At 53.7% G+C, this 27,439-nt stretch overlaps 4 protein-coding genes across 4 annotated transcripts; 2 read left to right on the plus strand and 2 right to left on the minus strand.

The window, feature by feature from the left end:
* Positions 1-11,543: 11,543 nt before the first annotated feature.
* NCS57_00298200 (uncharacterized protein) lies at positions 11,544-12,598 on the plus strand (the record flags this gene model as incomplete). Its single annotated transcript, XM_053052999.1, has 3 exons — positions 11,544-11,589; positions 11,673-12,111; positions 12,181-12,598. The coding sequence occupies 3 exons, from the start codon at positions 11,544-11,546 to the stop codon at positions 12,596-12,598; spliced, it is 903 nt and encodes a 300-aa protein (XP_052918245.1).
* Positions 12,599-13,506: 908 nt separating this feature from the next.
* On the minus strand, positions 13,507-14,754 carry NCS57_00298300 (Cell differentiation protein rcd1; the record flags this gene model as incomplete). Its single annotated transcript, XM_053053000.1, has 4 exons — positions 13,507-13,690; positions 13,748-14,123; positions 14,173-14,328; positions 14,391-14,754. 4 exons carry the CDS (start codon positions 14,752-14,754, stop codon positions 13,507-13,509), a joined length of 1,080 nt encoding a protein of 359 aa, XP_052918246.1.
* Positions 14,755-15,790: 1,036 nt separating this feature from the next.
* NCS57_00298400 (Non-specific serine/threonine protein kinase) lies at positions 15,791-19,405 on the minus strand (the record flags this gene model as incomplete). Its single annotated transcript, XM_053053001.1, has 3 exons — positions 15,791-17,811; positions 17,861-18,491; positions 18,629-19,405. The coding sequence occupies 3 exons, from the start codon at positions 19,403-19,405 to the stop codon at positions 15,791-15,793; spliced, it is 3,429 nt and encodes a 1,142-aa protein (XP_052918247.1).
* A 3,509-nt stretch (positions 19,406-22,914) lies between these two features.
* NCS57_00298500 (G-patch domain-containing protein) lies at positions 22,915-27,372 on the plus strand (the record flags this gene model as incomplete). The annotated part of the gene is made up of 6 exons (XM_053053002.1): positions 22,915-23,108; positions 23,160-24,987; positions 25,788-26,446; positions 26,503-26,638; positions 26,694-27,031; positions 27,087-27,372. The coding sequence occupies 6 exons, from the start codon at positions 22,915-22,917 to the stop codon at positions 27,370-27,372; spliced, it is 3,441 nt and encodes a 1,146-aa protein (XP_052918248.1).
* Positions 27,373-27,439: the final 67 nt, after the last annotated feature.

Raw genomic sequence — 27,439 nt, forward strand, 5'->3', positions numbered from 1 at the left:
GGTGACATTGGCAGCGTCGATCAACCGGCTATTGCGAGGGCTTTGCCTTGCAAATCCAAATCCTTCCCTTCCCTTGACCTTGCCCGAGAGACCCGGTCTTGACAAGACGGAGCTCCACGGAGTTCCAGCGAGCCGTGTGGCTCAACAACCTACCCAACATGCCGCAGCGCGGTAGAGAGAGTAAGCGCTGATTATTTTTTATTTTGGGGTATCGGTTACACTTGGAAGGGCTGCATTGACGCGCTGTTCTTGGTCAGCAGTCTAAAGTCTCTTTTCTCTGTCATTGTGTAAGTCGAGGGAATCACGGATGGAAGCCGTGGAAAAGCCATTGTCCAGCCGGCTCCGTAGACTGGGAGATTCCGGCTCCGCGTTACGGAGGAGGCCAGAGTCGGCCGCCGCCCACTAAACTCCACGGTGGCGTCGCCGGCAACTCCGCAAGAACTTGCTCATTAAGATGAATGACATGCAGTTTATGAGCCATAACGGAACGACATTTTGAGCCCTATGCTAACATGCTGGGGGGCGGCGTCGGTGGACTAAACACCATGATCAAACAGTCCAAACTGCGGACCGTGGGGAGGGTTGCGCCCGTGGCACCTGCGCCTGACGGAGGGAGGAGCGCTTTGTCCTTGGCCTATTCCAAATTGCGACAAATAATCGAACAAGGAGGGGGCGGCTTTTGTCCAAAGTCCGCAGAGAGAGAGGTCGGAGAATGGAACATCAAGATAATGCTCAAGACAAGAACCAGATCCTTGTCAGCTTTGAACTTGACCGATCGCTTCGGGGAACGGTAGGCGGGACGAAACAAGCGCCCAACAATTGTGACAAAACAAACGACACTAGAAGGCCGTTGCGAAGCCTTGTTACAGAGTGCGAGCGAGTCCAGTAACGAGACCATGTCGCGAGGATCCCCCAGTCAATCCCTGGCGCGCCATGTTGCTTTGTAAGGCTTGGTTATTTTTGGATCCACGGGCTCAGGCTCGCATCGGCGATCTCTGATTGGCCATGTCTCCCGCGAACGGTCAAACTCAAGAGTAAAAAGGGGACGACTCGGGTCTCCAATTCGACCGCCAGCCGCACGTCGCAACGTTTCAAGCAACCCTTTCCACCTTTTGTGTTTTTCCTCTTTGGGAGGCTCGGTCTCTAAGTGGCTGGAGCTTTACGGGTGGGGCGTCTGCGGGCGAGGCTTGGGCTTGGCTTGGGGCAGGACGGGAATTGGTGCTTTTTTTGGGTTAAATCTCCGGGGCTAGACAGGGATTGAGATGGAATCTCTTGTGTGAGTGAGTGTGTTGAGAGTGAACCTCTGGTGATGTACAGAAGCATCATGAGTTTGGAGGTCGGGTATAGCCTCATTATGCTGCAGTGACACTTGCCTTGCTGCATTGACATTGACCGTGACAAAGTGCCGATGCAAGAGAATAGGCAACAACCAAAGTTCCCCTCTTTAAGCATTTGCCACAATCTCGTCGTCTTTCGATTTGTCACATAGGACTTCTGGCCAGCCAGCACATGGCATCACAGCGCGGCATAGCACGCAAAACACAGCATCTCGGAACCTTCTCCCGCCGATGCATACCTAATTAAACAAAGTCCGAATAAGGCGATATTCATCGAGTTTTTGTTACTAGTCAGAGTGCACGCCCTGCCACGACCTCGATCCTCCCGCCGTCCGTCTGAACCCATGTCCAAAGCGTTGAAACAAGACAGCCATCAAAAAGAAGAGAGAAAAAACAAGTCAAAAAAAATTGTCTACAGAGTAAAAAAGCCTAGAGGCTTCTAGCACGATCCCTATTCATTTCCCGCAAGCCAATCCCGCCTGCATCCCCCACAATGTGAATGTGGGAAATCAGTCGACATTTGGGTCTCGGTACACGTCGACCTGTGTGCACAGGCCCAAGAGTGCTGCTTGACCCAATTCCATCGGGGATCTAAACTTGCCCTGCTTGTTTGGGTCATATTTTTGCGATTGCTTCGGGCCTGGCGTCTACGCCCTGCGCTACGAGCAGGAAGAAAAAAACCCGCCGCCCGTTGAGCGGGAACTTTTTGTTAGCACGGCATGGGGATGGTATCTTTACTGCTAGCTAGGGGATGCTGGTCAAATGCCGCTGTAGATTATCGCCAGTCGTGGTCGAGACTACGTACAGTACGTGCTTGGGCCATGCGATCTGCGTCGAGCATTACATGGCGTCGTGCAAGATTTATTAGCCAGCAGTAGCTGTAGCAGCAAGCATCAAGCAAGCAAGCAAGCAAGGCTGAGCCCATCTGCTGGTTCCACCATGCGCAGAATGCTTCCCTAAATGTATCCATCTTCACCTCTGCCTCAGCCTTACAGCCGGGACCACCGAGCGTCCCCGGTCGCTGCACGCATATCTCGGTCGTTCTTTGTTCCTATCGTGGTATTCTGTCCGAACAAAATCGCCCTACATCGTTGGTATGCCCTTGAAAAGCACAAGCACAAGCATAGACCCCTCCTCTTCATCTTGTCCAGATTCGTGCCTCAAGTTGCGCTCCTCGCATCCCCAAATCCATCACTTCTCCTATTCATCGCATGTTTCCAAACAACCACCTACATACATTGCGCACAAAGGGTCCCCCCTCGTCGCAGATTGGGACTTTGGTCCTGCCGCTGCCGCGCGACACACGCCTTTCCCCAATGCGGTCATATCTGTCGAGGACTCCTGGGGGCCCGAACCACCGGGTCCAGCTCCGCGCCCTCTGCTTCGCCTTGTCAAACCCTGCGTCTGTCCAATGGGCCGCCGCAATTGCCAGGCTGCTTTCGACGACTTTCGACCCCCTGGGCCTAGCCCGTCAAACTGCATGGGGGGGCCTGGAGCCTGGGCCTGTACGTGGCACCGTCCGTTATCCTTCACTGCTGCTGGCCTTGTCACAGTCTCAACCGGCCCCAGTTTAGCCCGATTCACTCTCGGCCTCTTGTTGTTGATCAACAATCACGGGGTTGCACGTTGGGTTGCATTCCCAAGCCCAGAATGTAACAGCCCTAGGGGGAATGTCCTGTATCCAATCTCTTGCGAATCCCGACATTTTGCGTGCTTATCAAGCGGCGGCCCCAAGGCAGAGGCAAAGGGCACTAGGCATGGATTCACACTGCCAGTCCCGCCCGTCCAGCCCTACGGGGTGAGGGGACCGTTGAGCCGTTGGGATTCGCTGCTTGTGTAAACCCCCCCTTTTGCCCGCCTGTCGTCCTCGTCCTGTTGCGAGGCCACCTGGGCGAATCACACCCGTGCTGGTCCGAACAAAGGATCTTTGGGGGCTGAAAGGGGGTGAGAGAGGGCGGCCGCCGCGCCCTGAGCCAGATCACTGGGACTTGTGTGTGGGCGAGTACCGTACCCGAACCCGTGCCTTTGGGCTGGGCTGGGCTGGGCTGGGCTGGGCTGGGCTGGTTTTGGAGTATTCCAGTTCCAGGGGGAGGGGGAAGAGAGCTAAAATTGGGGTCCAAAAGAATCTGAACAGCCCACCCTACAGGATTAGAATTCTTTCACAGCGTCAACTTCACATACATATATTTCCATAAAATAAATATTTAAAAATATGATTTATATATCAAAATGAACCCCTGATTTTCCTCTTCAATGTTTGGTATACCATCCTTGCGCCCGGATACATGCATCAAGTCGGCGAGGGAGTGAGTCAATCAGTGCATTAATCTGGTCAATAGTAATTGCTGCCCACGCCAACTTGATGCATTTAATCAACTTTGCCGTATCGACTTCGTTATTTTTCAGGAGGTCTAAATGAGGGAACATCTTCCTGATGTTAAGTTTTAATTGCTTCCAGATATGCTCAATTGGATTGAGATCTGGGGAATGTGCCGGCCAGTCAATCCACTCAATTGAGTGGGAAAGTAACCAGTCGGTCGATGACTGAGATGTATGAATTCTCGCATTATCTTGCTGGAATCTTCTTGTGCCGTTATATATAGGAAGTAAACCTTTGGATAAAGCTTCTTGATAACTTAAAGAAGTATATCCTTTCCTCTTTGCGGTTTGATCGCGGATCATAACGATGATATCAGATTTCCCTCCTCTCCAAATTGCTCCCCAAACCATGATCGATAACTTGGACTTCCCATGAACTGTGATATTGACGAATTCTTTCATGAACTTCTCATGAGGCTTCCGGAAGATCCATCCATGTTTATAATTCGGTTGGGATTGAACTGTCGATTCATCAGAGAAAATGGTCTAAAGATGGTATTAGTTAAGTGAAAGCTTCCCGAGTAAATTTGATACCTAGTTTCTAAACCGCCGTACCTCAATCAATTCTTCGATATCTTCCTTCCAAGCTTGACACCATGATAGTCGCTGACGAGCTGTTTCTTTTGATAATGGTATCCTCTGTATTGCTCTCCATTTGCGACCGTAGTGGTAGCGGATAACTCGGCGTATCGTTATCCGAGAGATGTTACCACCTAGATAATTGACAAGCGATTCATATGTGATCCTGCGGTCGCGTTTAAGTGAAACTAATACGTACCGAATCTGCTGAACCGTGAGTTTCTTAGGACGCCCAGATTTTGGCTTTTTATCCAGAGTTCGTTGAGTTTTCCAGCGTTGATAAATGCTGAAGATGGTGGCTGGTGAACACTTTGCCTCGGCGGCGACATCACGGTAGGTCCTTCCTGTCTCTACCTCGCGAACGATAAGGGCTCGGGCCACCTCATTGAAATCCTGATTTGGCGCGCGATTTGCGCAAATAATTGAGAAAATTCCATCGTTATTGGACATCATTTGCTGTTGTTATGGATGGTCAAAGATGGAGAGGGTGTCGAGGGATAATGTGGTGGATTACACGTTGGCGGGGCAGCGTTCAGATTCTTTTGGACCCCAATTTTAGCAGAGCTTCGCCCTACGGCATGTCGATCAATGATGGAGCTTCACTCTGACTGACTCTGATCTTAATCTTTACTCTCTATTCTGTATGAGGCCCGTCTCGGCTACGGATTTTGCGGAGTTTCGAATGCCGTTTGTTCCGGTAACGATCTCTTACTGCTGCAACCCTCCCCGACGCCCGTCTAATTCCCTGGGAGGGATGGTGACACAGGGACAATCATAGTTATCAAACGACGTCAGTTTGGTAAGCAATCGTCAGAGGTCATGGACGGGTGAAGCAACATCATTCATCATGGTCACGTATGTACGGGGATCTGCACGTCAAAAGGACAAGACAGCAAGATGCCTTCGGCGAGCCCGTGGATGCCCCCCCAGCCCATGCAGCACGAGGCAGAACCAACGACCCAACGGCAGCAAAAAGCAAACATCCATCACAGCCCCTCCCCGCCCCCCCAAAGATGCTTCTGACAGGCGGCCGGTGTCTGCAGGTACTTGCTTGGCAACGGCTGCCGGACGGAGGAGAAAAAGAGGACTGACGTGAGAAAGGACCCGGCACACGGAGAAAGAGCTATCGTCGGGGACCATAGCTCCGATGACACTCTTCGGGATTGGGGACAGCTATACTATGCTATCCTTAGCTTGCGGCAAAAGCGGCGAGCGGGATTGCGGCTCAGCCCAATATCCGCTGCCGTGGAGTGGGTGGACCGGGTATGTAGGAAGCGCAGGATAAACCAACGATCAGTACCAGGCAAGGGATTAACCGACCGCAGTGCTCCGTACATTTGGGTTAATTCTTTTGCGAGATTTGGGAAGCCGCGCGCCCACATCCCGGGCGACGGGCGAAGACGCGGAAACAAACAGCAGAGACCCGGAGGCTGGGACATGGCCTCGAGCAAGAAATAGTTGAAGCAGTAGGTAGGTATCCTTGGCCGCAGTGCAGCTCCCGGTCCCCCATCCATCCATCGAGGCTCCTCGACGAGGGTGGGTTTAAGGTTCTCACTCTTCTCCAAGCCACTGGGCGGGCGTCTTTCCTTGGCTGTAGCAGGGTGTATCATCAGTCACTCACTGCCGCCAGCCCAGCCCAGCAGCAAGGGGAAGAGCAAGAAAAGGAGCGGAGACTTCTCTTGGGGACTCGTGTAGACGTAAACCCTCCGGTGGGGGAGATTGGGCCAAAGTCCCCGAAGCGACACAACCTAGGAGGGTCCCCTCCCCATCCACCGTCTTTCTGGCGGGCGTTGGATATCATTGATTCCATCCAAGATGCAGTCGTTGCAGACCACGTTTTTCCCTTCTCATCACTCCCCCTGAACTTTCCCGGCTGGTTGGGCCGTGGGCCACGACAACCGCCCTACGCATCAATGTGGAGTTGTTGCGAAGAAGAGGCGCCTGCGGGTTTCCTTTCACTTCGAGAATTGGCTACCAATTGAGCACTAACGTGTGCTGTAGAAATCACATTAAACCCCTTCTCAATGCCGCTTAATTATTGCAAACAACGGTGTCTGCAACATCGGATGGTTTTTTTCTAATCGTCTATTGCTTAGAAATTAAGCAAGCAAAAGAAAGTGTCCGGGCTTAAGCTCCAAGCTTCTTCTTGGGGATCCGAACCCTGGAGACATCACCTTTTCCCTCTTTCAGAAGGGATCGCTACCTGCTGCCAGAAAGTGAAGGGGACGGGAGGATTCGAAGGGGGGGGTGTACTCAGGGTGAATGTGGTTGCACAGGGGGGGGGCTTGAATTTGGGGTCCAGAATGTGGAGACTCAGATACAACGGTGTAAGTCTAACAAATCTGTACTAAATTCACTGGAAAGGGAACCTTTTTAGCTTCTCCTCATTGCTTCTTGTCTTAACCCCGATCACGTGTGGATTTAACAAACATTCCAAATGTTGATAACTCCGAAACCAATCCAAAGCCGGAAAGGGACATTGTTTCGAGGGATGGGGATGAGAGCTGCTGCATCATCAACATCGTCATTATCAGGAGCGAGCAAAAGGAAAAACAGAGGCGAAGCCCAAAAAGACTGAGCAAGAGAAAGTGTGGTAGTAGGTGTGTGCCAGGGGATGGGACAATCGCCTGCATTGGCTTGATCCACAGCATCGGAGCTGGAATGAGGAAAGAAAAAAAGGTCCCCCTCTAAAAAGCAATATGTGAACCCGACGCAAGGTTGATTCGGGTGGTAATTTGACAGCTGCCCTTTTTTTTCACGCTCAAAACAAACTGCCTTTCTGCTTCTTTTCTGCATATCTTCGGTCCGCCATTTCCAGATCGGTACATCTCCTCCGTGGGCTGAAGATGCATCTCGGACGGTGGATTGGACGCGGCATGCCGTGGGCGCTTGATGCGGGGAGGGCCCCCGGGTGGGAATGGGCTTGTCCGCTGTTTGGTACGGCAGTTTTGCTGGCAAGGAGATAGAATGACGATGATTGATTTGATCATGGTTACCTGCCCGTAGGGCTGCAGCAGATGAGTCCCCCCTCCTCAGATATGATGGGCTGTTGTTGTTCTATCCTGGCGGTGTGCCTAGCAGAGATGTCCATTTCGGCGTGCCCGGGCCAGCGACGCGGTGCATCCATACAGATTGCGAGTTGCAGGTCCCCGATGGGGGTTGCATGCATTGCCTTGCCTTGTACAAGTCGTTGATACCCATGATAATACAAGGTCCCCCTAGAAGCTGTCGTATTCTTGTTGTTGTATTTTATCAGTTGTCGAGTCCGAGGTGGACAGGCCGAAGCTCATCGGCGTGGATCCAATTGAGGGTATTCGAGATGTCAAGTTTCAAGAACCCCAGCCCTGCCATGCCTTGCCTTGCTTGGCGCCTAAAGAGCAGAATTGTCACAGTGGAAGCGGGCGCCAGACGTCCATGCTAGCAAGGGGACGTTGTTCTGGATGGTACTCCGTAGGGCTGAACGGAGAATAGTGGGACCACGCTCTGATTGGTCGAGATTCCGAAGCACCATTTCAAGAGCTCATCCCCGGCCGTTGTTCACTCGACCCAGCCTTTTTCCGCTCGCTCCCCCTGGCTTCCCCCCGTTTTATCTCGCAGAAAGTTGCCTTGGACTGGGGGCTTCGGAACAGCAAATGTTAAGGATACGGATCCATCCCGGTGAAGGTCACGTTGTCCAGGACGAGGATTCTGGGTACCGTAACCAGCTGCGCCGCAGAGCAAGAGAAAAGACCCTAATCTTGATTAATAACAAAGAACAAGTTGGGAATCGAAACGGGCAATCAATGGATGTCTACTGTAGCGCAGGGTGTCACCTGTTAAGGTCTAGCGTCTGCTCGACACTTGGCTGTGACGACACCGGGTGATCTTCAACTGATGAGCAGCAGCAAGGCACAGCCCGCAGCAGAGCTTGTTTGGCGACCAATCCAATGGCGGATTGTTGAGAATCGCATCACAGGTTTCACATGTATGCGACAAGAGAAACAGAAAGCAGCATTTCATGGCTTCGGAGCTGGACTTCTTCTCTGGGGATGTGGCCCCCGATAAGGCAGCCACTTAGTGGGTGGGCTCTGCGGGCGGGAATGGGAATGGGGGATTTTCAAACGGGGGGACGGGAGGAACTCTGATTTCCGGACTGAGACAGCGGGGGAGAGCAGCAGCAGCAGCAAGGCAGCGATGATAGAGATCAGTACAGTACTGTACAGTTGTAGAGTGAAAGGCGTGTGCATCGATATCGTTATGCAGCTCCGCCACGTTTTTCCCGGCCGAGCCACTGGGGATCGTTGCGATTGGAAGAGAGTCACCCCGACTTTCTGGGCTCCCAGCGCTGGATTTCACCCTGTTGCAGCATGTCTCAGTCGCCTGGCACGCTCGCTCGCGCACAACAACAACAAAAGCCAAGACCTCGCACTCCAGCCTCATGCCCCTGCCTCTCTCTCTGCGCCCACCCACACACACACACACCACGACACACACCCTTGTCCAAACGATCATCCCCGCCCGCCGCCGCCCCTCTTCTTGTGGAGCCCCCAGAAGAGAGCCGGGGTCCCGACGTCCGCCAGTTCTTGGTGGGAGAAGGTGGTTTACAGTGGTGAAAAGGCGGAGGACCCAAGAGCTTCTCTCTGGCGGGCGTGCCAAGCGCAGGTGGGGACTGGGGGGCCTTGTTCAGTTGCTTGCCCAATCTGCCATCCACCCAAAAAAACGCGATGCGACGTTGGAGAATTTGGCAGCGAAGCAGAGAAGTAGCAGCAGCCGCATGGGGAATCTCGCCGAGTCGTAGCCGACAGGCTGGTCGACACCCCTTGCTTGTTGGTTGGACTTGTTGGTGTTGCTTGTATAGCATCAAGACACTGTCAACGTCGTGCATCGGAGATGGGCGCTGTGCGTATTCAGGTCGGGCTCAATGACTGTTTTCAACCCTCGGTCAATGGATCCTGTCAAGGAAAGACCTTGCGAGAGGAAGAATGAGCGTGTGATTTTTGTCTCTTGTTGCACTTTTGCTCCTCTCTTCTCTCGCATCCATTCGGCATCAAAACAATATGCCGTGAACAAACGTTCCCCCGTGTCGTCGTATACACTCGCAACACCTCTACATTGCCGAGCCCGTACTTTGCCTGCTTGCGTTTCTCCCGCATTCGCTTCGCATGGATAGCTGGATGGTTGGATTCTGCCTTGTGCCGTGTTGTTGCTGCCCGTCTTCGGGGTTGCCGACGAGGCATCTCGAGACCACATCACGATGTCCCCCGTGCGGTATTCAGCCAGCCGCGAGGCTATCGACGCCTCACATGTGGTGCCGCCGTCCCGTGTCTTGCGGGGAGATGGGCAAGCTGGCTTGACTGACTCAACGCGGTTTCTATCTTTGTCTTTCATCGTCATTGTGGCATCCATCCATCCCTCATATTTTGCTACAGGGTAACTGACTAAAACTGACTGACTGCGCAAAATGACCCCAAGGTTTTAACAGACAGACGCCTTGTCGTCGTCAGTGACTCTCCAGGCTAAGCAAGAGACAGAAAGGGCTGTCCCGATTACCAATCCTCCCGCCTCGAGCAATCCCATCCCCCCTTCGTACGATCCAACGAATCGAATGTCTACAATCTCGAGCCTTTCCTCCCCTCCATTATCCCAAAGATAGCACAACTCTTGGTGCGCAGGCTCGCTCGCCCCCGACGGCGCGGTAGCCTCTGGCTTCGGCCGGAAGGCTAAAGAGGCTCGAACGAGATCTGGTCCCTTCGTCAAAGATGCAAAGCCAAGGGCGCAACGCCGTCGGAGGGGACCGAGCTAGAGGCCGTCGCACCCGCGCCCAGCGCCTCCGCGGACGGATGGTTGCCGACCCTGGAGGGGACTTGTACCTAGGGGACATGTGAAGATCTCTCTCTCGGCCTCCATCAGCGGCGCGAAGAGCTTCTCCTGGGGCTAAATTACGACGACGCGATACGATACGATACGATACGGAATACGGTCCCCCAGGCCCCCAGGTGGGGAAGACAGAGAGAGATGGAGTTTAGATTGGGGCCGGGCGATGGAGTTAACGGCTCTGCGGCAGGAGACGTCACTCCCTCAACTCCGAACCCTGTCGGTTTCTGCTTCTGATCCTCTGTTTAATCTCGTTCCTTGTTTTTTTGCTTTGTCTCTTGTCCCTTTGATCCTCTTCTCGGCCCCCAAAAGGCGTATGCGAATCGAACCGTTTCCTCTTGACGTAGATGTCCTTTGCAACTTGAACGATGATGACGACGACGATGATGCGGGGGAAAGATACACACACTGGCTAAGACGGCAACTCGATCAAGTAGACAAACCTGGCTTGGTTCAAGGGGAGGCGGGCGCTCCGCAGCCGAGTCAGAACCCAATCGCTTGCGAAAGCTGGCACCCCATGCGCCCAGGTCTTTGCCCTCATGATAGTGACGTAGTTCTCTAGGGTAATTGATGGTCGAGACCGGGCTATTTGTGATGCAACATTGCAACTGAGGCGTTTTCTCTTTGTCGTTGAAGAAGTCGTAACCACAGTTTGTATTAGGTCAAAGGGTGAGGCTATCACACGTTGAATCTGTTTCTCTGTAGGCAGTCGTCGTTTAGATTAACTGTTATGGCATGGTCGTTGACGATCATCTTGTCTGCATTGGATGTCCCCTCTCCACAACCAAGTAAACATTAAACCAGACGATCACCGCCAGGGTCACGGAAAATCTTTTTACGCATTGATTATAGGTGCGTGACTCGACTAGACGAATCCTTCGTGCCATGGATATAACATGCACCGCCTCCTTTCATCCCAATCGCTCCATTTATCTGTTTTGAACTGTAGTTACCATACCCTTGCCCACTGAGCCTCAATATACTCATCCAAGGAATGTTAAGCAGTTTCCTTCAAGGAGTGTCCTTAACGATTCATCAAAGGAATCAACCCTCGAATAATAAACATGAAACTCTCGAGGGGGAAATCTCCCGTTCCCGCGTGTTAGTTCCCATCCATCGGATCTAGCCCTGACCCAGTGTTTCAATCATTCCCCTTGCGCCCGCTGGGCTAGTCTGCGTCTGTGATTCTCTATCACATTGATTACCTCATCCAGTTTTCTCCGCGCCCAAAATCTGGCTGAGTAATGGGCAATTTGGAATAACTTCGCTGTACCTATTCCACCGAACCGCGCGCATATTTGGTAATTCAACTTGATCGAAAAAGCCGAAGTATCGGACTTGATTTGTTATACTGCCTGCATCTTATCTGCTCTGTAAGCGTGTTTTTGGAACACAATGGCTTCTTCTATACATCGATACTTGATGAATGCAAACTCTGCAAGTAGGTTTCCAAGTAAATATAAAGCAAACGCCACCAAAGACGTCACTCTCTAATGTCCATCTCCTCTCTCTACCCATCTCTAGCATCAAAGCTTCCACTCAGACACCTCGGAGTTAAACCCTTCATCCTCCGTAGCTACTCTACCATGTCTCGTCCCACTGGCCTCATCGCCTCCAAGGGCATAGAGCTCCTCACTTGGGGCACCCCCAACGGCGTCAAAGCCACCGTCCTCCTTGAGGAGCTGCGGGACGCCTATGGCAAGGACTACACCATGCAGGCCGTCAACATCAGCCAGAACATCCAGAAGGAGCCGTGGTTCACTGCCCTCAACCCCAACGGCCGCATCCCGGTCCTGGTCGACCACGACAACAGCGACCTCGCCGTGTTCGAGGGCAATGCTATTTTGAGCTACCTGACCAGGAAGTACGATCCTGAGCACAAGTTCTCCTTCAAGATTGACGACGATGACTACACCCGTGCCGAGTCGTGGATTGGATGGCAGCATGGCGGACTCGGACCCATGTAAGTCACTTCACTGCCACACGCCAAAAGCATTATATATAGAGTAACCTGCTGACACTGCACCAACAGGATGGGCCAAGCAGGTCACTTCCTCAACGCAAAGGAAGTCATCCCCTACGGAATCCAGCGCTACGTAGGTGAGACGGAGCGCCTCATCGGGATCCTCAACGACCGCCTCTCCTCGCGTGACTACGTCGTAGGACCGGACCGGGGCCGTTACTCCATCGCCGACATTGCCATGGTCGGCTGGGTCAACGGCCTCCCTCGGTCCACCATCTCGTGGGAGCAGTTCCCCCACGTCAGGGAGTGGCTGGCCCGTCTGCTCGAGAGGCCGGCTGTGCGTCGGGGTCTTGCACTGCCGAGCGGGGAGAAGAAGCCCACCGGCTTGGATCCTGTAAGCGACAAGGTACAGAAGGAGAGGGATGAGTTGAAGAAGGTGGTCGACAAGGCCAAGGAGCAGTACGGATACAAGTACTCCTCGCCCTGAGTCAGCAAGACTGAAGTCAGCAAGCCTGAGATGAGAACCATGTAGCAACTTGATATTATTGTACCAAATTATACGTCTTACATGACTACCATAAACCAACATACAACGCTCTTGAGTGATATGAATTGGACGTGACAACTGTCAGCCGTTAGAGGGTTTCAGAATAGCCATGGTATAACTCAAGCCACCACTTTGGCACTCCAGTCTCACACTACACACTACACATTATACACACAATTCATTCATCTTAAATGTCAATTCCATACTATAAGCACTCCTATACCTAACAAACACCGTGACTCTGATGCATGACATGACATCCCATCCAACGCCTAAAACACCCCAAAACCAGGAATGTCAGGACCTCCCATATGCCCCCAACTATCTATCCGTTGCCCCCTTCATAGCCCACTGCCAGCTGACTGACCTGTGCTTCTTTCCAAGGCCACCTCCGCCTCACCTCTCGAGCGAGACCTTCCTTGGTGCCTCCGGGTCAGACCTATCTACTAAGTGTCCACAGATGATACAAACTTGGCCCTCGGCGACCAAGACAACCCGACTAACGAAATAAAAAAGGTAATGCACATGTCCCTGTCGCTATGCAACAGGATAATATAAGGCCCTAGGACCCAGTTCCGAGGTATGTGAAACAGAATGCAAGTCCCGTAACCGTCCGCGGCCACTTGAAAGAGAGTACCAGCTCGGGGGCTATGCTGGTATGCTGGTTCTCTGGCGCATCGAGCTGGAGGGGTTGCGGGTATCAGATGCTTTTGATCCGTCCCCTTTGCTTTTCCTAGAATGTCATGATAAAAACAATCCCATCCGTCCTCCCTATATCGCCGTATCAATGCACAATGGGTATTTCACAGTTGGGAGGCTCTCCCAGGTTTGGCGACTTGGCTTCTGCCTCACATGTTGTTAACGCCACCTGGGCCAGGGTCAACCACGTTGTCCGAGAGGTTGATGAGGAGCTGAGCGAGGCATCTCTTGGTTGCAGCATCGTCACGGAGAACCGACGAGAAGGTCGCATCCCGAAGGGGCTCGGGGAGACACTGGCGAAGAGCTTCACGTGCTCGGGCATTATCGCTGAGTCTGAACGAGGCATCATTAGTAACCACGTACACATCATACAATAACTATCCAACTCACCGCAGGAAGCATCTAACAACGTGCTTCAGCAGTCGCGCCGTCTGTGACTCGACGAGCTGAGCAACCATATTGCTCAACACAGTGCCGACCGCGTAGAATCGTTCATACGTCGCGCAAATGTAGTTGAGACCGTTGTCGTCGAGAAGGATCTTCTGGACGATGAAGATGGCCACGGTCTTGCTAAGCTCCGAGCCTGTCTCCATGATGCGCAGGCACAGAGGAATGATCTCTGTTGTGAGGAGAAAGTTAATCACCTCGGAAGAGTCATTCTTGACCAGCGCACCAATCACGCCGAGACTGGTCAATCGAAGGTATTCGAAGGGGCGTGATTTGGAGGTCGTGTTGAGGAAGGGGTAGAGGAAGAGAGGAATGTGAGCTGCAACGTGTGAGCCAAGACAACAGTATCGAGCTAAATATCGACGCACCATTCAGGAACAGAGTCCTGGTATCGTTGTGCGATGCAACGCACTGGAGAAGGGCGAGCGCGTTGCATACGCGGTTCGACGCAGCTGCGGTGAGCTGGGAGGGGTTGAGGAGGGTGTATACTGAGATGATTTCCTGCAGAAGCGAGGTCATAACACCTGGGACAATCGAAGTTAGCCATCTGTCTGGTATCGAGTCCTCGTGGGAGTTGGATACGAACCGAAGGAGTGCCACAGAATGAGGGCGAGCTCAGGAACCTGCTCACGCTTCTTGCTCAACTCCAGCAGGGCAGCCTCGCGGGTGTTCTCGTTGAGCAAGTCGGCAATAAACCCCATGGTGCGGCGGTTATCCTCTGAGATATTGTCGTGACCACCATCCTGACCGTGGCCGGGCAGCTGACCCGCGCCAGCCAGACGGCTAAAGTGCTGCTGTTGCTGAACAGCGGCGGCGGCGGCAGCGGCAACCTGCTGCTGCTGTTGCTGGGCATGAGGATGATGCGCGCCGGGTTGCTGGTGCATCCAGGACGACTCGGCGCCCTGGGGATTGAACTGGTGATGTCCGTAGACGTGCGCCGCGGGCATCATGTTGGGCGGGACTTTTCTCGCTCAGAGGATTGAAAGGGAAGAGTTGAGTATACGTGGTTGGAGGTGTACGGGCTTCTATGTGCAGCGGGTGTATACGCCTGGTCGGTGCTCGATCGATCGATGGGCGCAGAGAGGAATGGGACACTTCGCGGATAGTCGGTCGAGGGCGCAATGTGCGGGCAGAAGAGGCGTCGTGGAGAGCCGACGGATCGAGTACTCGAGAAAAGCGAGGTAAAGAGGGAATCCAGGAGAAAGGAACGTCGTGTAGAAAGCCTTTGTCGAGGGTTGAGGGGCGTGATATAGATGATGGGAGATGCTGGAGGTTGAAGGCGACTGAGGGGAGGATTATCGTCGAAGGATAAAGCCCAAGGTCGTTGGCGGGTTGGTTTGTGGTGGTGGGTGGTGGTTGCGACTGGGGCAGGAGCGATTGGGAATCGGCACAATGATTGGTTCATTGAGACGCCTGTGGGGCTCAGATTCTGGAAAGAAGAACCGGGACAGCTTGCCTCTGACTTGGAGGACAAAAAGCTTGGACCCTGGAGCGGTACCCCTGTAGCGGCGGATGGCGCAAAGTCTACCTGGTTTTGGAGTGCGGGGAGGTCACTCGAGTCCATGGATGCCATCTTGACTGCCCTGCTTGCGGCCATGCCTCAAGCGAGATGGCCAGCCTTGTCGGACAAGCATCAGCCTCGTCATCCATCATCCTTTGGACTCGACGTCGTGGCTGTCCAACAATAACATAACTTGGTGAGACATAGACAAGATAAAATACTGGCCAACGTAAAACTCCCATTACATTTCTTCCTCTTCTTCATCACTCTCGCCCCTGTCTCTCAGCCACTATAAATCATTAATACTATATGTGCTTCCTGTATGATCGCCCATGCTTGAAACAATGAAAACCGCCATCATGTCCGCCTTCGCACGTCTCTTATGCAACCACCAAGAAACCCATGCCCCGGTCCCAAGTCGCGACTCGATGATACCCAGTCCAACTGTCCAGGTATGGCTTCCGTCTGTCCCGAAACCAGCTACCTCAAAGCCTCAGTTCCCGGAGAATATGATCGGCCATGCTCTTGTACTGCCACGTGTTGCCCGTCACTTGCTTGAACTGAATGCCGTGTAGTGACAGCAGTGGCACCTTGACGATAAAGATCTCAAACTCCAACACCATGCTTCCCCCAAGATCACTCTGCACTTGAGTGCTCGTCTCTCCAGGCACCCGTCTCGACTGGCCGCCGCTTCTCCCGGGAATGCTGTCAAACGATGTCTCAGAGTTGGAGAAGCTGCGGTCTGGGCGGCCAGGTGTTCGAGGCGTTGTGGGAGGTCGCTCCGATTCGCGGAACTCATCTCGCTCACGCTCACGATCGTCTCCCCTCATGAGACCTCCGAAGCTGAATCGCCTCTTGTGTCCTGGTGTCATCCCAGGGCTCATGGGAGGGTCTTGTACCCTGTTGAGGTCAATACTTGGCGAATGGCTGCAGCTGAATCCTCCCTTGATCTCTGTGTAGTCCACATTGAGTTGCCGCAAAACTCGCTTGATATCGGTTCTGATGGCGGGCACTGATTTGCCCGATGTTGTTGATACACTGAACAGCCCCTTGAGGTATACCGGCTTCGCCAACTCGGTGTCATCCAGTCGATCGGTGGAGACACCGCTCTGCTCGAGTTCCTGATCCGTCTCTTCAGGCACGTTGGCTTCTTGGGCTGCTTCTCTCCTCATGCGGCGCTGTTGGATGCTCTCCCTCCGGGCGTGACCGATCGACTTGGCCCGCATGCTAACTGATCGGCTGTGCCCGTGGCTGCGGTGTGTGCTCAGTGAATCCTCGTTTAGAACAGACTGATCGGAGCCACTGGTGGCTGGGGCATCCTTCCTCCGCCTGAGATCGGCCGAGTTGACACTTGTTGATCGACCAAGGCCACCACCACGCCGAGACTCCTTGGTACCGCCAGCAGACATGGGCGGACTGAGAAGCTCGCTGGTCTGGGGCTGGCTGCTGCCAGAACGGAATCGCGCATCCGCTGCCTCGTCCCGCTCGCGTCGTCCACGACGGATACTGAAGCTCTTTCGGGGAGCGAGGGGTGAGGGTTCAGCTGGCGAATGAACCTGCACAACAGGAGGATGGGACCGGTCCTTGTCCAGTCGCTCAGGCTCCTTACGCTTCCGCGTGCTAAACCGACGCAGGAGACCAGCCGCAGTGCCCTCCTTCTTGTGGAATTGCTCAACCTTGGGCTCCGGGGGCGGAGGAGGCTTTGGCACTTCAGGCATGTCGTCCTCACCATGTGTGCGAGCGCGGGGCCTCGTGCGGCCACCGGTGGGCTTCTCGCCAGGCATCTCGTAGGCCGCAGCATTAGTATGGGCCTCCTGCGGTGGTGCGATCTCCGGCATTGACTCTGGTTCCTTCGCTCTCTCTCGTTCGCGCAGTTCGCGCTCCCTCTCCCTTTCTCTCTCACGCTCGCGCTCCTTCTCCCGTTCCCGTTCACGCTCCCTCTCGCGCTCCCTCTCCTTCTCCTTTTCTTTCTCCTTCTCCCGCTCACGGGAGTGCGCTGCTGGCGGATGAGCCATGTCGGCATGATCCCGATCCTGCTTCTCCTTTACCAGATAATAGATAGACACGAGAGGGCTGAAGGCATTCATAGGGTCGGTACCAATCTGGAGCGCCTCAGAGCTGGGGCCCGTCAGAGTATCACGGCTGTTGCCAGAGTTCCTCCGCTTGTAGAAATCAAATCCAAATGGCCTTCTCTTCTCGGCATCCTTGGTTGGCGGGGGAGTGTCCTTTTCTCGTTGATAGAGTTTCACCGCACGCTGGTATTCTTCTCCCTCGATAATCTTGGTGAGCTGTGCGTTGATGCTCTCAGGGGTGCCAAAGTTGAAGCCCTGCATGGCCAGTACGACCTCTGGCTCTAAGGGTGTTGTCAGAGGCTCACGGACAGGGAGGTAATTCTCCGGTGGACCGTTGAAGCCCTTGATCATCCAAGGATGGTTCAGCACCTCTTGCATGGTAGCTCGCTGCTTGGGATCCGTGACAAGCATGCGAGATAGAAGATGCTTGCATTCTGAAGATTGGTCAGCACAAGTCGAGTAAAATGAATAACATGCACCTACCACTTGACAACCACGCCGGGTAATCAACAAGACCTCTCTTGATCTTGGCGTGTAGCGCAGGCATGCTCTGGTCGTCAAAGGGAACTTTGCCACAAACCAGGACGTATAGGACGATACCGAAGCTCCACACGTCCACTTCCGGGCCAGTATACGCCCTGGCCTGCAGGAGTTCAGGGGCGGCAAAGTAAAGGGAGCCACAGAATGTCTTGAGGTGACTGCGAGGCGCAAAGAGGTTGCTCAGACCGAAATCGATGATCTTGATATCGCCCGTCTTGCTGATGAGAATGTTTTCGATTTTGAGGTCTCGATGAACGATGCTGTTCCTGTGCAGATAGTCGAGAGCGCTCGCGATCTGTCGGCTAAACTTTCGGGCTTGCTTCTCCTTGAGCTTGCCATGAGAGATGATGTAATCGAGCATCTGGCCTCCGTTGACATATTCGAACAGCATATACCAGTGATGATTGGTACGAACGACATCGTGGACGGCACAGATGTGGGGATGGTTTAGGAGAGTACCGATGGCCGCCTCACGGGCAGTTCGGATCTCCTTGGACTGATCGGCGCGCTCCTTGTCGGCGCGAGACTGGTGGCCATCATCGGTCGAGCCACGGGGGATGATTTTGCAGGCGACCTAGCACCAGGCAGCGATTAGTATCATTCGCGGGGAGAGCTTGATCAAGATGTTTGCGATTGATACAAGAGGGGCAGGTAGATGGGAATGAAACAAGAATTGAAGGGCGACGGGAACAAAAGACGCCAAAGACACACCTGTTCGCTGCCATCCTCCTTTCGGGCGAGCTTGACCTTGCCCATGCTGCCAGCTCCAATGGTCTTGCCTAGCATCCATTTTCCAGACTGGGTCGGGATGACGGTACGCGATCTCGCGTGCTTGGAAGTTGAGGGACGGGGCGGCGCATCGGCGTGGCCATGCTGCTGGGGTTGGGCTGCATTCTGGGAGCCGGCGCCATTGCTCGTGGTGGCCGAGGGAGCCATTTCGGGATGAGGACTCTGGTGGTTGTTGCTCTTTGATCGAGACGAGCTCCGTCGATGGGCCCGCGAGGGATCGGGGCCCCTGGCCGGGGGTTGTCGGTCTCTGCTGGAGCTTCGTTGAGCGTGGGCGTTGACGGCGGCGACTAGGCGCGAGGCCTCGTAGTCATTTTGCGAAAGGGACTGTGGCTGATAGTTGCGGGCGGAAGAAGAGGTGCGTTGGTGATGGCTGCCGTGAGGGGGGAGATGCGAGTTGGCGGCGTTGGAGTTGGAGTTGGAGCGTGAGTGGGAGCGGGAGGAGTAGGACTGTGAGTGCGAGAGCGTGTGTGAGTGTGAGGGTTGGCGGGTGTGAGCTTGGGCTTGGGGGTGGTGGGCGGCGCCAGGGCCAGCGGCGGTAGTGGGCGTGGCACCTGCTGAGGCTGGCGCTGGGGCAGCAGCTGCTGAAGAGGACGAGGGAAAACCTGGAGCTGGAGCACGACCAGACCGGGCAGAACGGGTCGAAAAGCTCCGGTTCGGGCCTCGAGAGGGATCAGCGAGAGCAGCCGTTCGTGTGCTCATGGCTGTTGCTGTTGCAGCGGAGACGGCTGACGTCGACGCTGCCGGGTTTCGGGCTTAGGGGTGCTGTATAAGGCAGTGAGTCGTTTCGTGTGCTGTGCTCGACCACATGCGCTGCGGGAGGGGGCGAGTTCGCAGCGACGGACAGTCGCAAATCGAGCGTATCCGTACGTAGTCGCAGTCGCAGACCGCCGACAACGTCCTTGTCTCTGCTGACCGGGTGCGACAGTGGGGAGACTCAAGAGAGACAAAGCAAGCGGTGCGCTGCCCTGGATTCCAGTGCTTCCTTGCCTTGGCTGTTGGTGGTGTATGCTCTGTAACTTGTGACGACGAGGGGGTGACACTGGCGGCGTAGACGAGATGGAACCTGGAGCAGGCAGGTCGATCCAATAACGGAGTCAAGGTATCGACACGTCTAAGCAGGCCGGGGCAGATGGGTAAGGTATCGATAGGGGCCAAGGTACTCGGTCTCGAGGGCAACGTTGGGTCGATATCAAAAAGACGGTCACAGCGGCGCCTCTGCCGGGATGGGAGGGAGACAGACAGACAACAACCAGGTTTCCAACAATGCAGAAGTGAAATGGATGGGAAAAGGTAAGGCACGGAGCAGACAGCACAGGCGAGGGATCTAAAAAGTGACAAGCATTGGATCCAACAAGAGTCGATAGGTAAATGTCAGCCAGCCTGTTCCTGTCCCATCCACCTCCAGTATCCTGGAGGTCCAAGTCGGGGGGCGGGTAAAAAAAGAGGCAGCTCTTAGTGGGCTATCTGAACAAGGATGGACCTGCTGGGCCTCCTCTTACAGCTGAAATAGCCCAGTGGGAGGATAAAGGGCGACTTGGTCACCGCGGGCATGTGCAGCGGGATGGCCCATCACGCAAATAAATGAGACACCAGAACATCGACGAGGGTTGAATGAATCATTATAAACATGATAAATTTTTGGAAATAAAATATATCAAAATAATCAAAGAAACACCATAAAAAGGAAATACTTTCGAACTCTTTTATGTATTCTCATTATACTCTTTTGACTACCTTTAGGGGAGCATAAGCTAAGATGTCTGTACTTGTGTCTCGTTTTTTTCTTTGACCGGGATGCCCATGAGGCCCAGGATCTGCCTGAACAGGCCCAAGTCGCCGAGAGCTTGGTGCCAGGGGACATGCTACAGCACCCGCTGAGCTGCTCCCTTGCGGAGCACAGCAGGCCTGGCATTTCACTAGGTCCATCCAGGGGACTTTGTCGCTAGCTCCCACTTTCCCACCAACGGTTATTGCCTCTGGGGTGGAGGCATCTCGCTCCAGCTAAAATTTGGGGCCAAAAGTCTGCGAACAGATAACAGTGCGCCACATAAAACCCACTAATTTGTATAATATAAAAAGATAACTAAGAAAAGATTCTTATATAAATAAAATAAATAAAAAATCTTTTCTTATAAATAAATACTAAATCTAACTTTCTGCTTATTTACTTTTTTTATATATAGTATAATTAAGCCTAGATAAATTATTAAAGATAAAAAGATATATTTTTTTTTAGTGCGAAAATGCCCTAAAAAGAGTTCCGTCGCACTGTATTAAGCCCCCCTATAAGTCACTAAAGTCCTCTATATTTCCCACTATATTATAGAGCCTTAAAATGTATATTATTTCCTCTATTTTCTTACCTTTATATCTTATCTAATAATAATAATAAAATTATTTTAAAACTACTATAAGTATTTTAAGCTATTTATATAATATATATTATAATTTTAATATTCCAACTAATTTATTGAGGCTTTTATCATGGTTTTAAAATGTTAAAAAATAGTGATTTAAGGTGATGCACTGCAGGTTGTTCGTAGACTTTTGGCCCTTAATTTTAGACTTTCATTTCGCGGTCAAGAACGGACCCTAGAGGCTTGGCCCTGACGACGACACTCGGGCTGTTGCTCGACGTCTAGCCGGAACAAGTCTTGGGATGGTTCAGAAGTCGAGGGACCAATTGGGGGATCATCGTCATTGGATCCACGATAGCTCACCGTCCTCGGCCAATTCCCTGTTTCCAGCAACACCAGCGCCAAGCACCTCATCCGACGACGACGTCTGCGACTGTACGTACGCATGTATGTATGCCAGGGCGCTGCGTCACCTGGTGGTACGCATCTCGATTGGAGACCAGGTTGGCTGTGAGAGAAATCAGCTCGCATACAAGGTGGACCTCTCGTTTGACTGGTTCCCTTTGAATGGTCTTGTCCCAAAGGGCAGCAAATTTGGGTGGCTTGCTGGCGAGGGGCTGGAAACGGGGGTCAAGCCTGGAAACCGGGTACAGATCTCATCCCCTCTGGATGTCGACAGCCCGGTCTGGGAGTCTTGGGCTGCCAGAGGGAGCAGCCGGTGAGCCCAAAGACGGGAATCGTACTACCCACGTTGACCCCGTTGGTGCGATCTAATGTGATGCGATGCCATGTCTCGGGTTACCGCCAACGGCGACAATCGCAGGTCCTGTACGCAGTGCAGTGAACTCTGCTCGGTGGATGGTACCCATCTCATACTGTACCCGGGCGGATTGCCAAGACTTGACACCACTCGGCCCTCTCTGAATGGCGTCTCAGGCACCGAGTACGCCTCACTTGGACACGCACATCCCCGCTATCCATATCTCCTTGCTGCGTTGTCGTCCCATTTTACCAGAAGCCCTTTGCAGGTAGATCTGAGAAATCGTCACACAACGCTGCCCTGAGCGTCTATTAGGGCTTTCTCAGGGAGATCAAGTCGCCCTGCATACTGCACGGATGCATTCAAAGCACAGGCTCATCTGGATACTGGAAAGTGGAGGCATGGATGGATAAAAATGTCACAGTTCCAGACAAAGACCCGTCAAGTGACGGAGATGAGACGGGCAAGGGCGAAGTAGAGTGGGACAACGTGTCGGCAGATGTGATGAGACGAATTATTTGGAAGAAGCCGAGATATTTACAACATTTCGACCCCGTATCCGTGACTATTATTATCCGGGTACCTACCAACCCACGGAGGAGAGACCTCCGTTACCAGTCATCATGTTCGTAGCAGGGGTACAGTAGAAGCAGGGGCAGCTATTGAATCGTCATTGGCGACGACAGTTCACACGTCCTTTGGAGCTGCGTGCCGTCGTCATGCCACGATGAATCCCCTTCAAAGTCTCGTCTCACACACGTGCACTTGCATACACGGCGTTGAATAAACTCGGAGGCGGCATATGAGAAGCTGCTTCTTTGGGTTCCATCATGGAGCTTCCCTGTCGCTTCCGTGTCAGGGGCCGCTTGTCATCGGGAAGTGACCTTGAACTTTGTTCCTTATCGATAAGGCATGTTTCGACGTCGCAGCTCCAGATGGATTGGATGCCTTTGCGCCAGCTCCATCATCAGTTGAAACACATTGAATGACGCCCTGTCCTGCATTTGCGCAGCCTTCGCTATCGACAGCCAACGAAATTCCTCTTTCAATGCCCTGATAATATTCGCGCTATTATACCGATATCCGGTCCCATGTCCTATAAACGCTCTCGCGCGACCTACGAGGCTGACCTTCACGCACCCTTTGCGACTTTTGGAACGCCGCTGCCTGACGACCCCGAAGCCCGAGATGATGGCTCCTTTGTGCCAATTTGGAAGCAGGAGGTGAGGGATGAGAGGGGTAGGAAACGACTTCACGGCGCATTTACTGGAGGATGGAGCGCAGGGTTAGTACCACCCATCCACGTACGATTGACCTTGCGCTGACCTCATGATAGATACTTCAACACGGTCGGGTCTAAAGAGGGTTGGACCCCTTCAACCTTTGTTTCCAGTCGCAGTAACCGCCGCAAAGATGACGCTGCTCCCGCGCAACAGCGACCCGAAGATTACATGGACGAGGAGGATCTTGCTGATGCCGCCGAAGCTCAGAAGCTCCAGACCTCACAGGCCTTTGCTGGTCTTGGATCTTCCGGGCAAGAAGCTGGCAGTGGAGGCTTGATGGGACTACTCAGAGCTGATGGCGATACCATGGGCTTGAAGCTGCTTCGGAAGATGGGCTGGAGGGATGGCCAAGGCATTGGCCCCAAGATTCGAAGAAGCGCCCGGCTCGACCTTGGCGGAAGCTCCGAAGCTGGCGAAACACATTTATTCGCCCCCGACAACACAAAGATGATTCAGTTTATACGCAAAACCGACCGAAAGGGCCTGGGCCATGAGGGGGAAGCCAAATTGACGGGCCTCAGCAAAATTACAGCTGCAGCAGACGATGACGATGACGACGAGGAACCCCAAAGCGGCGATTTACGAAGTACATATCTAATTTCTACGGGTAGACAAAAACCCAAGCCTGGACGCGGCGGTATCGGGGTGGGCATTCTAAACGATAATGGCTCTGATGAAGAGGATCCATATGAAATTGGACCCAAGATTCGGTACAACCGCGTCATTGGAGGCGACAAGAAGAAGAAAAAGGCCAAAAAGGTGGCAGCTCCTGTCAATCCAGCCTTGAAGAATGCGCCGGTGTTTGTCTCCAGGACTGCCCGAGCCGGCAATGGCCTTCGTCGTTGTCACGATGGGCGTTTACCTCTGGATGGTTTTGTTCTCGCCAAGATTACCGAGGATCTGGCTGACCTCTTGTTGGAATATGCACCGCCTCCTGTTCCAGAGGGATGGGTATCTTCCAAGGCGCCGACAAACCAAGCAACATCTACAACATACACGTCAACGGCGGACGCAGCCAAAGCATCTACACACGATGCCAAGTCAAGAGCAGCGCTTCTCGGGGAGAAGGCTCTTCCTGGAAAATCCGTGTTTGACTTCATCTCTAGTTCGGCGCGCGACAAACTGGCTGCTGCGTCAGGAAGAAAAGATCTCCCTCCCGGGCTTGGCGAGGTGCCAGAAGGTTTCGCCATGACGGAGGAGGAAAAGCAACAGGCGCTGTGGGACGAAGCACCCAAGCTGGATCGTGAAACAGCCGTTGCAGCAATATCAAGAGGCTCAGCTGGGCCATACGCAGACGACGAGGCGAAAAAGGCACGTTATCGAACATATTTGGAACACTTTGCAACCGGGAACCAGCCGTTGCCGTACAAGCCCAAAGGAATGGCGGACGATGATTTCGCGCGGGAACTAGCCGAGTTTTATAACTGCGCTAGGATTTTCAAGCCCATGACGGGGTTCATGGCATCTCGCTTCACAACAGCGAAGAAACCATCAGTCACTTCAACAGACGGGTCAACAGGGGCTGAGCTTCTGTCAAAGCCCGAGCCAAAAGCGGCTGACCCGGCAGAGGAGGCGGCCAAGGTTGGCATGTATGGTAAGCTGACTCGAACAGTCGAGGACTTTTACCCAACGAGACTGCTGTGTAAGCGGTTCAACGTCAAGGCACCGGCGAACTCTCGACTAGACAAGGAAGCGGAGACAAGTAACTCAAGAGGCCCAGGGCTGATGGAAGATACGGGAGGCATGGCGGCCCCTGTTGGAGAGACCAAATACATCGAGAGCGCTCCATCAACGACAGGAACAACGCCAACTCCCAAACCGGAGCCGGTTATCAATCCAGACAAGAATGAGGCTTTGGAGGGAAAGACGGCTCATGATGAGGTGCTTCGGGCGATCTTTGGGGACAGCGATAGCGAATGATATCCAGTAATAGAGCATAAAGAAGGCATTGGGGACTTGAATATATATGCCTGATGATACATAGATAAAATGCCATGTCGATCCTAACTACACAGGGTCAGGGTGATTGATTGTTGACAATGGAAACCATCCATCACGACCCCTTCATTCATCCCAAGCCCAGCGCATGCAACTCCAACGCCCCTAGCGCCTCCACCTCCTAAAGCTGGGCGGCTAAGGACCCTGCTAGCGAGCAGGAGAGCGCTATGATTGGCTGAATCCGTGCACCGCGGGGCTCCAATTTAGGTTCCACAGCCTAGAGCCCGCTGGATAGCGAGCCTCTCTCCGCTCAAGCTCAGGCTCAGGGGAGCAGCCGTCGAATGAGGGATCGCGCCGAGTGTGTTTGTGCCTTGAGGTTGTGCTGCCCATCCCGTCCCGTGGGTTGAGGTGCTGGAATCCATGCTCCATCTCGCCAACCAACCTCAATCACGCATCACATCACAATCGCCATTCAGCTTCACAGCGCGACTGAGAAGCTACTGACTGGGAAACGAGGCCCCATTCGACTGTTCTAACTACCGACGCTTCACCCTGCTTTGTCTAGCACTCTCGCATTTAATGTTGCAACCCCGACACTAGGTTATTCGCCTCCTCAACCTCGAATCGGTGAACCAAGTCCTCTCGACCATCCTCTCTCTCCCCCCCATCCATCTGCCCGCGCGCTCTCCCATCGTACGCCGATCTGGCGTTAGGTACAAGCCGCCACACTGTCTGAACCGCAGGAAGCTGGTATCGGACCATCTGTGTCCTTGGAGTTTGAGAAGAAGACGCCGTCGATCGCCTCATCGACGACGCCCAGCACGCGCACATCGTCAATCCATCATCGCGAGCCGACACCCGAAGACCTCAAGACCCCCGAACAACCCGAGTCGCACATTCTATTGAGTCGCGAGCAGTCTCCGCCGCCGCAGTATCCCGCCTCCGAGGCTTCTTCCTCGCGCCCTCCCCCCTTCTCGTCGCTCTTTACCTCACCACCGGACCACGCCCACCAGCGTCCCAGCAAGTTCACCACCTTCGTTGTCACTTCTCACTGCGAAGGAGAAGCTTCAGGTTCTGCCGCGCCAGCATACGAGTCTTTTACCGCCCCGCGAGCAGCGCAGCCTTTTGACCCGGACCAGACCGCCAGTGCCTTTCGCGATCCAGTCGCAGAGACCAAGCGCGCACTTCCCCAGGATACCAAGGGGGATTCCAGTCGCAAAGACGACGACGCAGAACCGCCGCCGGCTTATTCGGAGGGAGACAGTCCCCTCCTCACATTCTCGTACCTGATGGCTGCCGCAGGAGGAGCTTCGAGTATTATTACTCAGGTGCAGCAGGGCGGGCCGCCTGTGAACACCATTGGAGATGTCGGTGCCGATGAGACGATTGCTATGGACCTCAGGTGAGGCTTGCGATGTGAAGCAGCAAACTCGAGCGGCAGAGACTAACTGAAAATAGGGGCACCAGGTTCTACCTCTCTAGAGATGAGTTGCTCACTTTGCCCGAGTTTGTATTGCTATCCTTGTTCCCCAACGGACTCTTCCCTGAAGGACACATGGGTGGTTTCTCGGATGGTGATGCCGTGCAAGTAGACGTAAGCCCATGCTCTCTCATCACCGTAAAGTTTACCTTACCAACATGTGCTACAGTACGACCCTGCTTCTCTGCAGTATATGCTTGACTTCTTCCGGGATGTGGCACAATCGATCCCCACAGACCCGTCACCAAGCGTGTCGCAGGATGAAGATGCGCCTTCTCTGGGGGCCTCGCGCGACGACTCTAAGCGAGCCGGCATCATTGTGCTCCGCGAGGACCTGGACTTTTACGCCATCCCTCCGCGACCAGACATTGGCCAGCTGGACATGATTGCGGTGAAGCGGGCCGCTGCAGAGGCTCTGCAGAAGCAGGACGGCATCTTTTCCGGTTTGAAGCGAAGTGACGAGCCTGGTACCACCGAGGCCCATCTTATTGAGATGTTGACGGCAGGGTGAGTTTGCTCCAACGGGTCCAAGCAGGTGTACCATACTGACTTCACCTTTTAGCGGCTTCAACCACGACGACCGATGGGGTCACCGCGCAGGCGAGCCCAACAAGGCCGTCATCTGCAGTCTGGCGCTCGCCCGGCTGCGCAGCGACATTCGCGGCAACGAGATGGGCAACAACGCCGTAGGCATGGCGCAAAAGCTCCTCCTCTTCTGGCGCAAGCCCGCACGACGATGCTGGTGGGAAGGCGTCGAGCTCGAAAACGTCGAAGGTGTCGAAGGCAAGCTCAAGGTCTGGATCCGAAGAGTATGGACCCTCGAGATGAGCGTTATTGGCCTACGTTAGACGGGTCGTCCTCCTGTTCCCCCTAGAGTCAAGAACGCGTTATAGTCCTCCTCCCCGATTCTCTTTT

Source organism: Fusarium keratoplasticum, chromosome 2 (assembly GCF_025433545.1).
Source record: "Fusarium keratoplasticum isolate Fu6.1 chromosome 2, whole genome shotgun sequence".
Taxonomy (NCBI): Eukaryota; Fungi; Ascomycota; class Sordariomycetes; order Hypocreales; family Nectriaceae; genus Fusarium; species Fusarium keratoplasticum.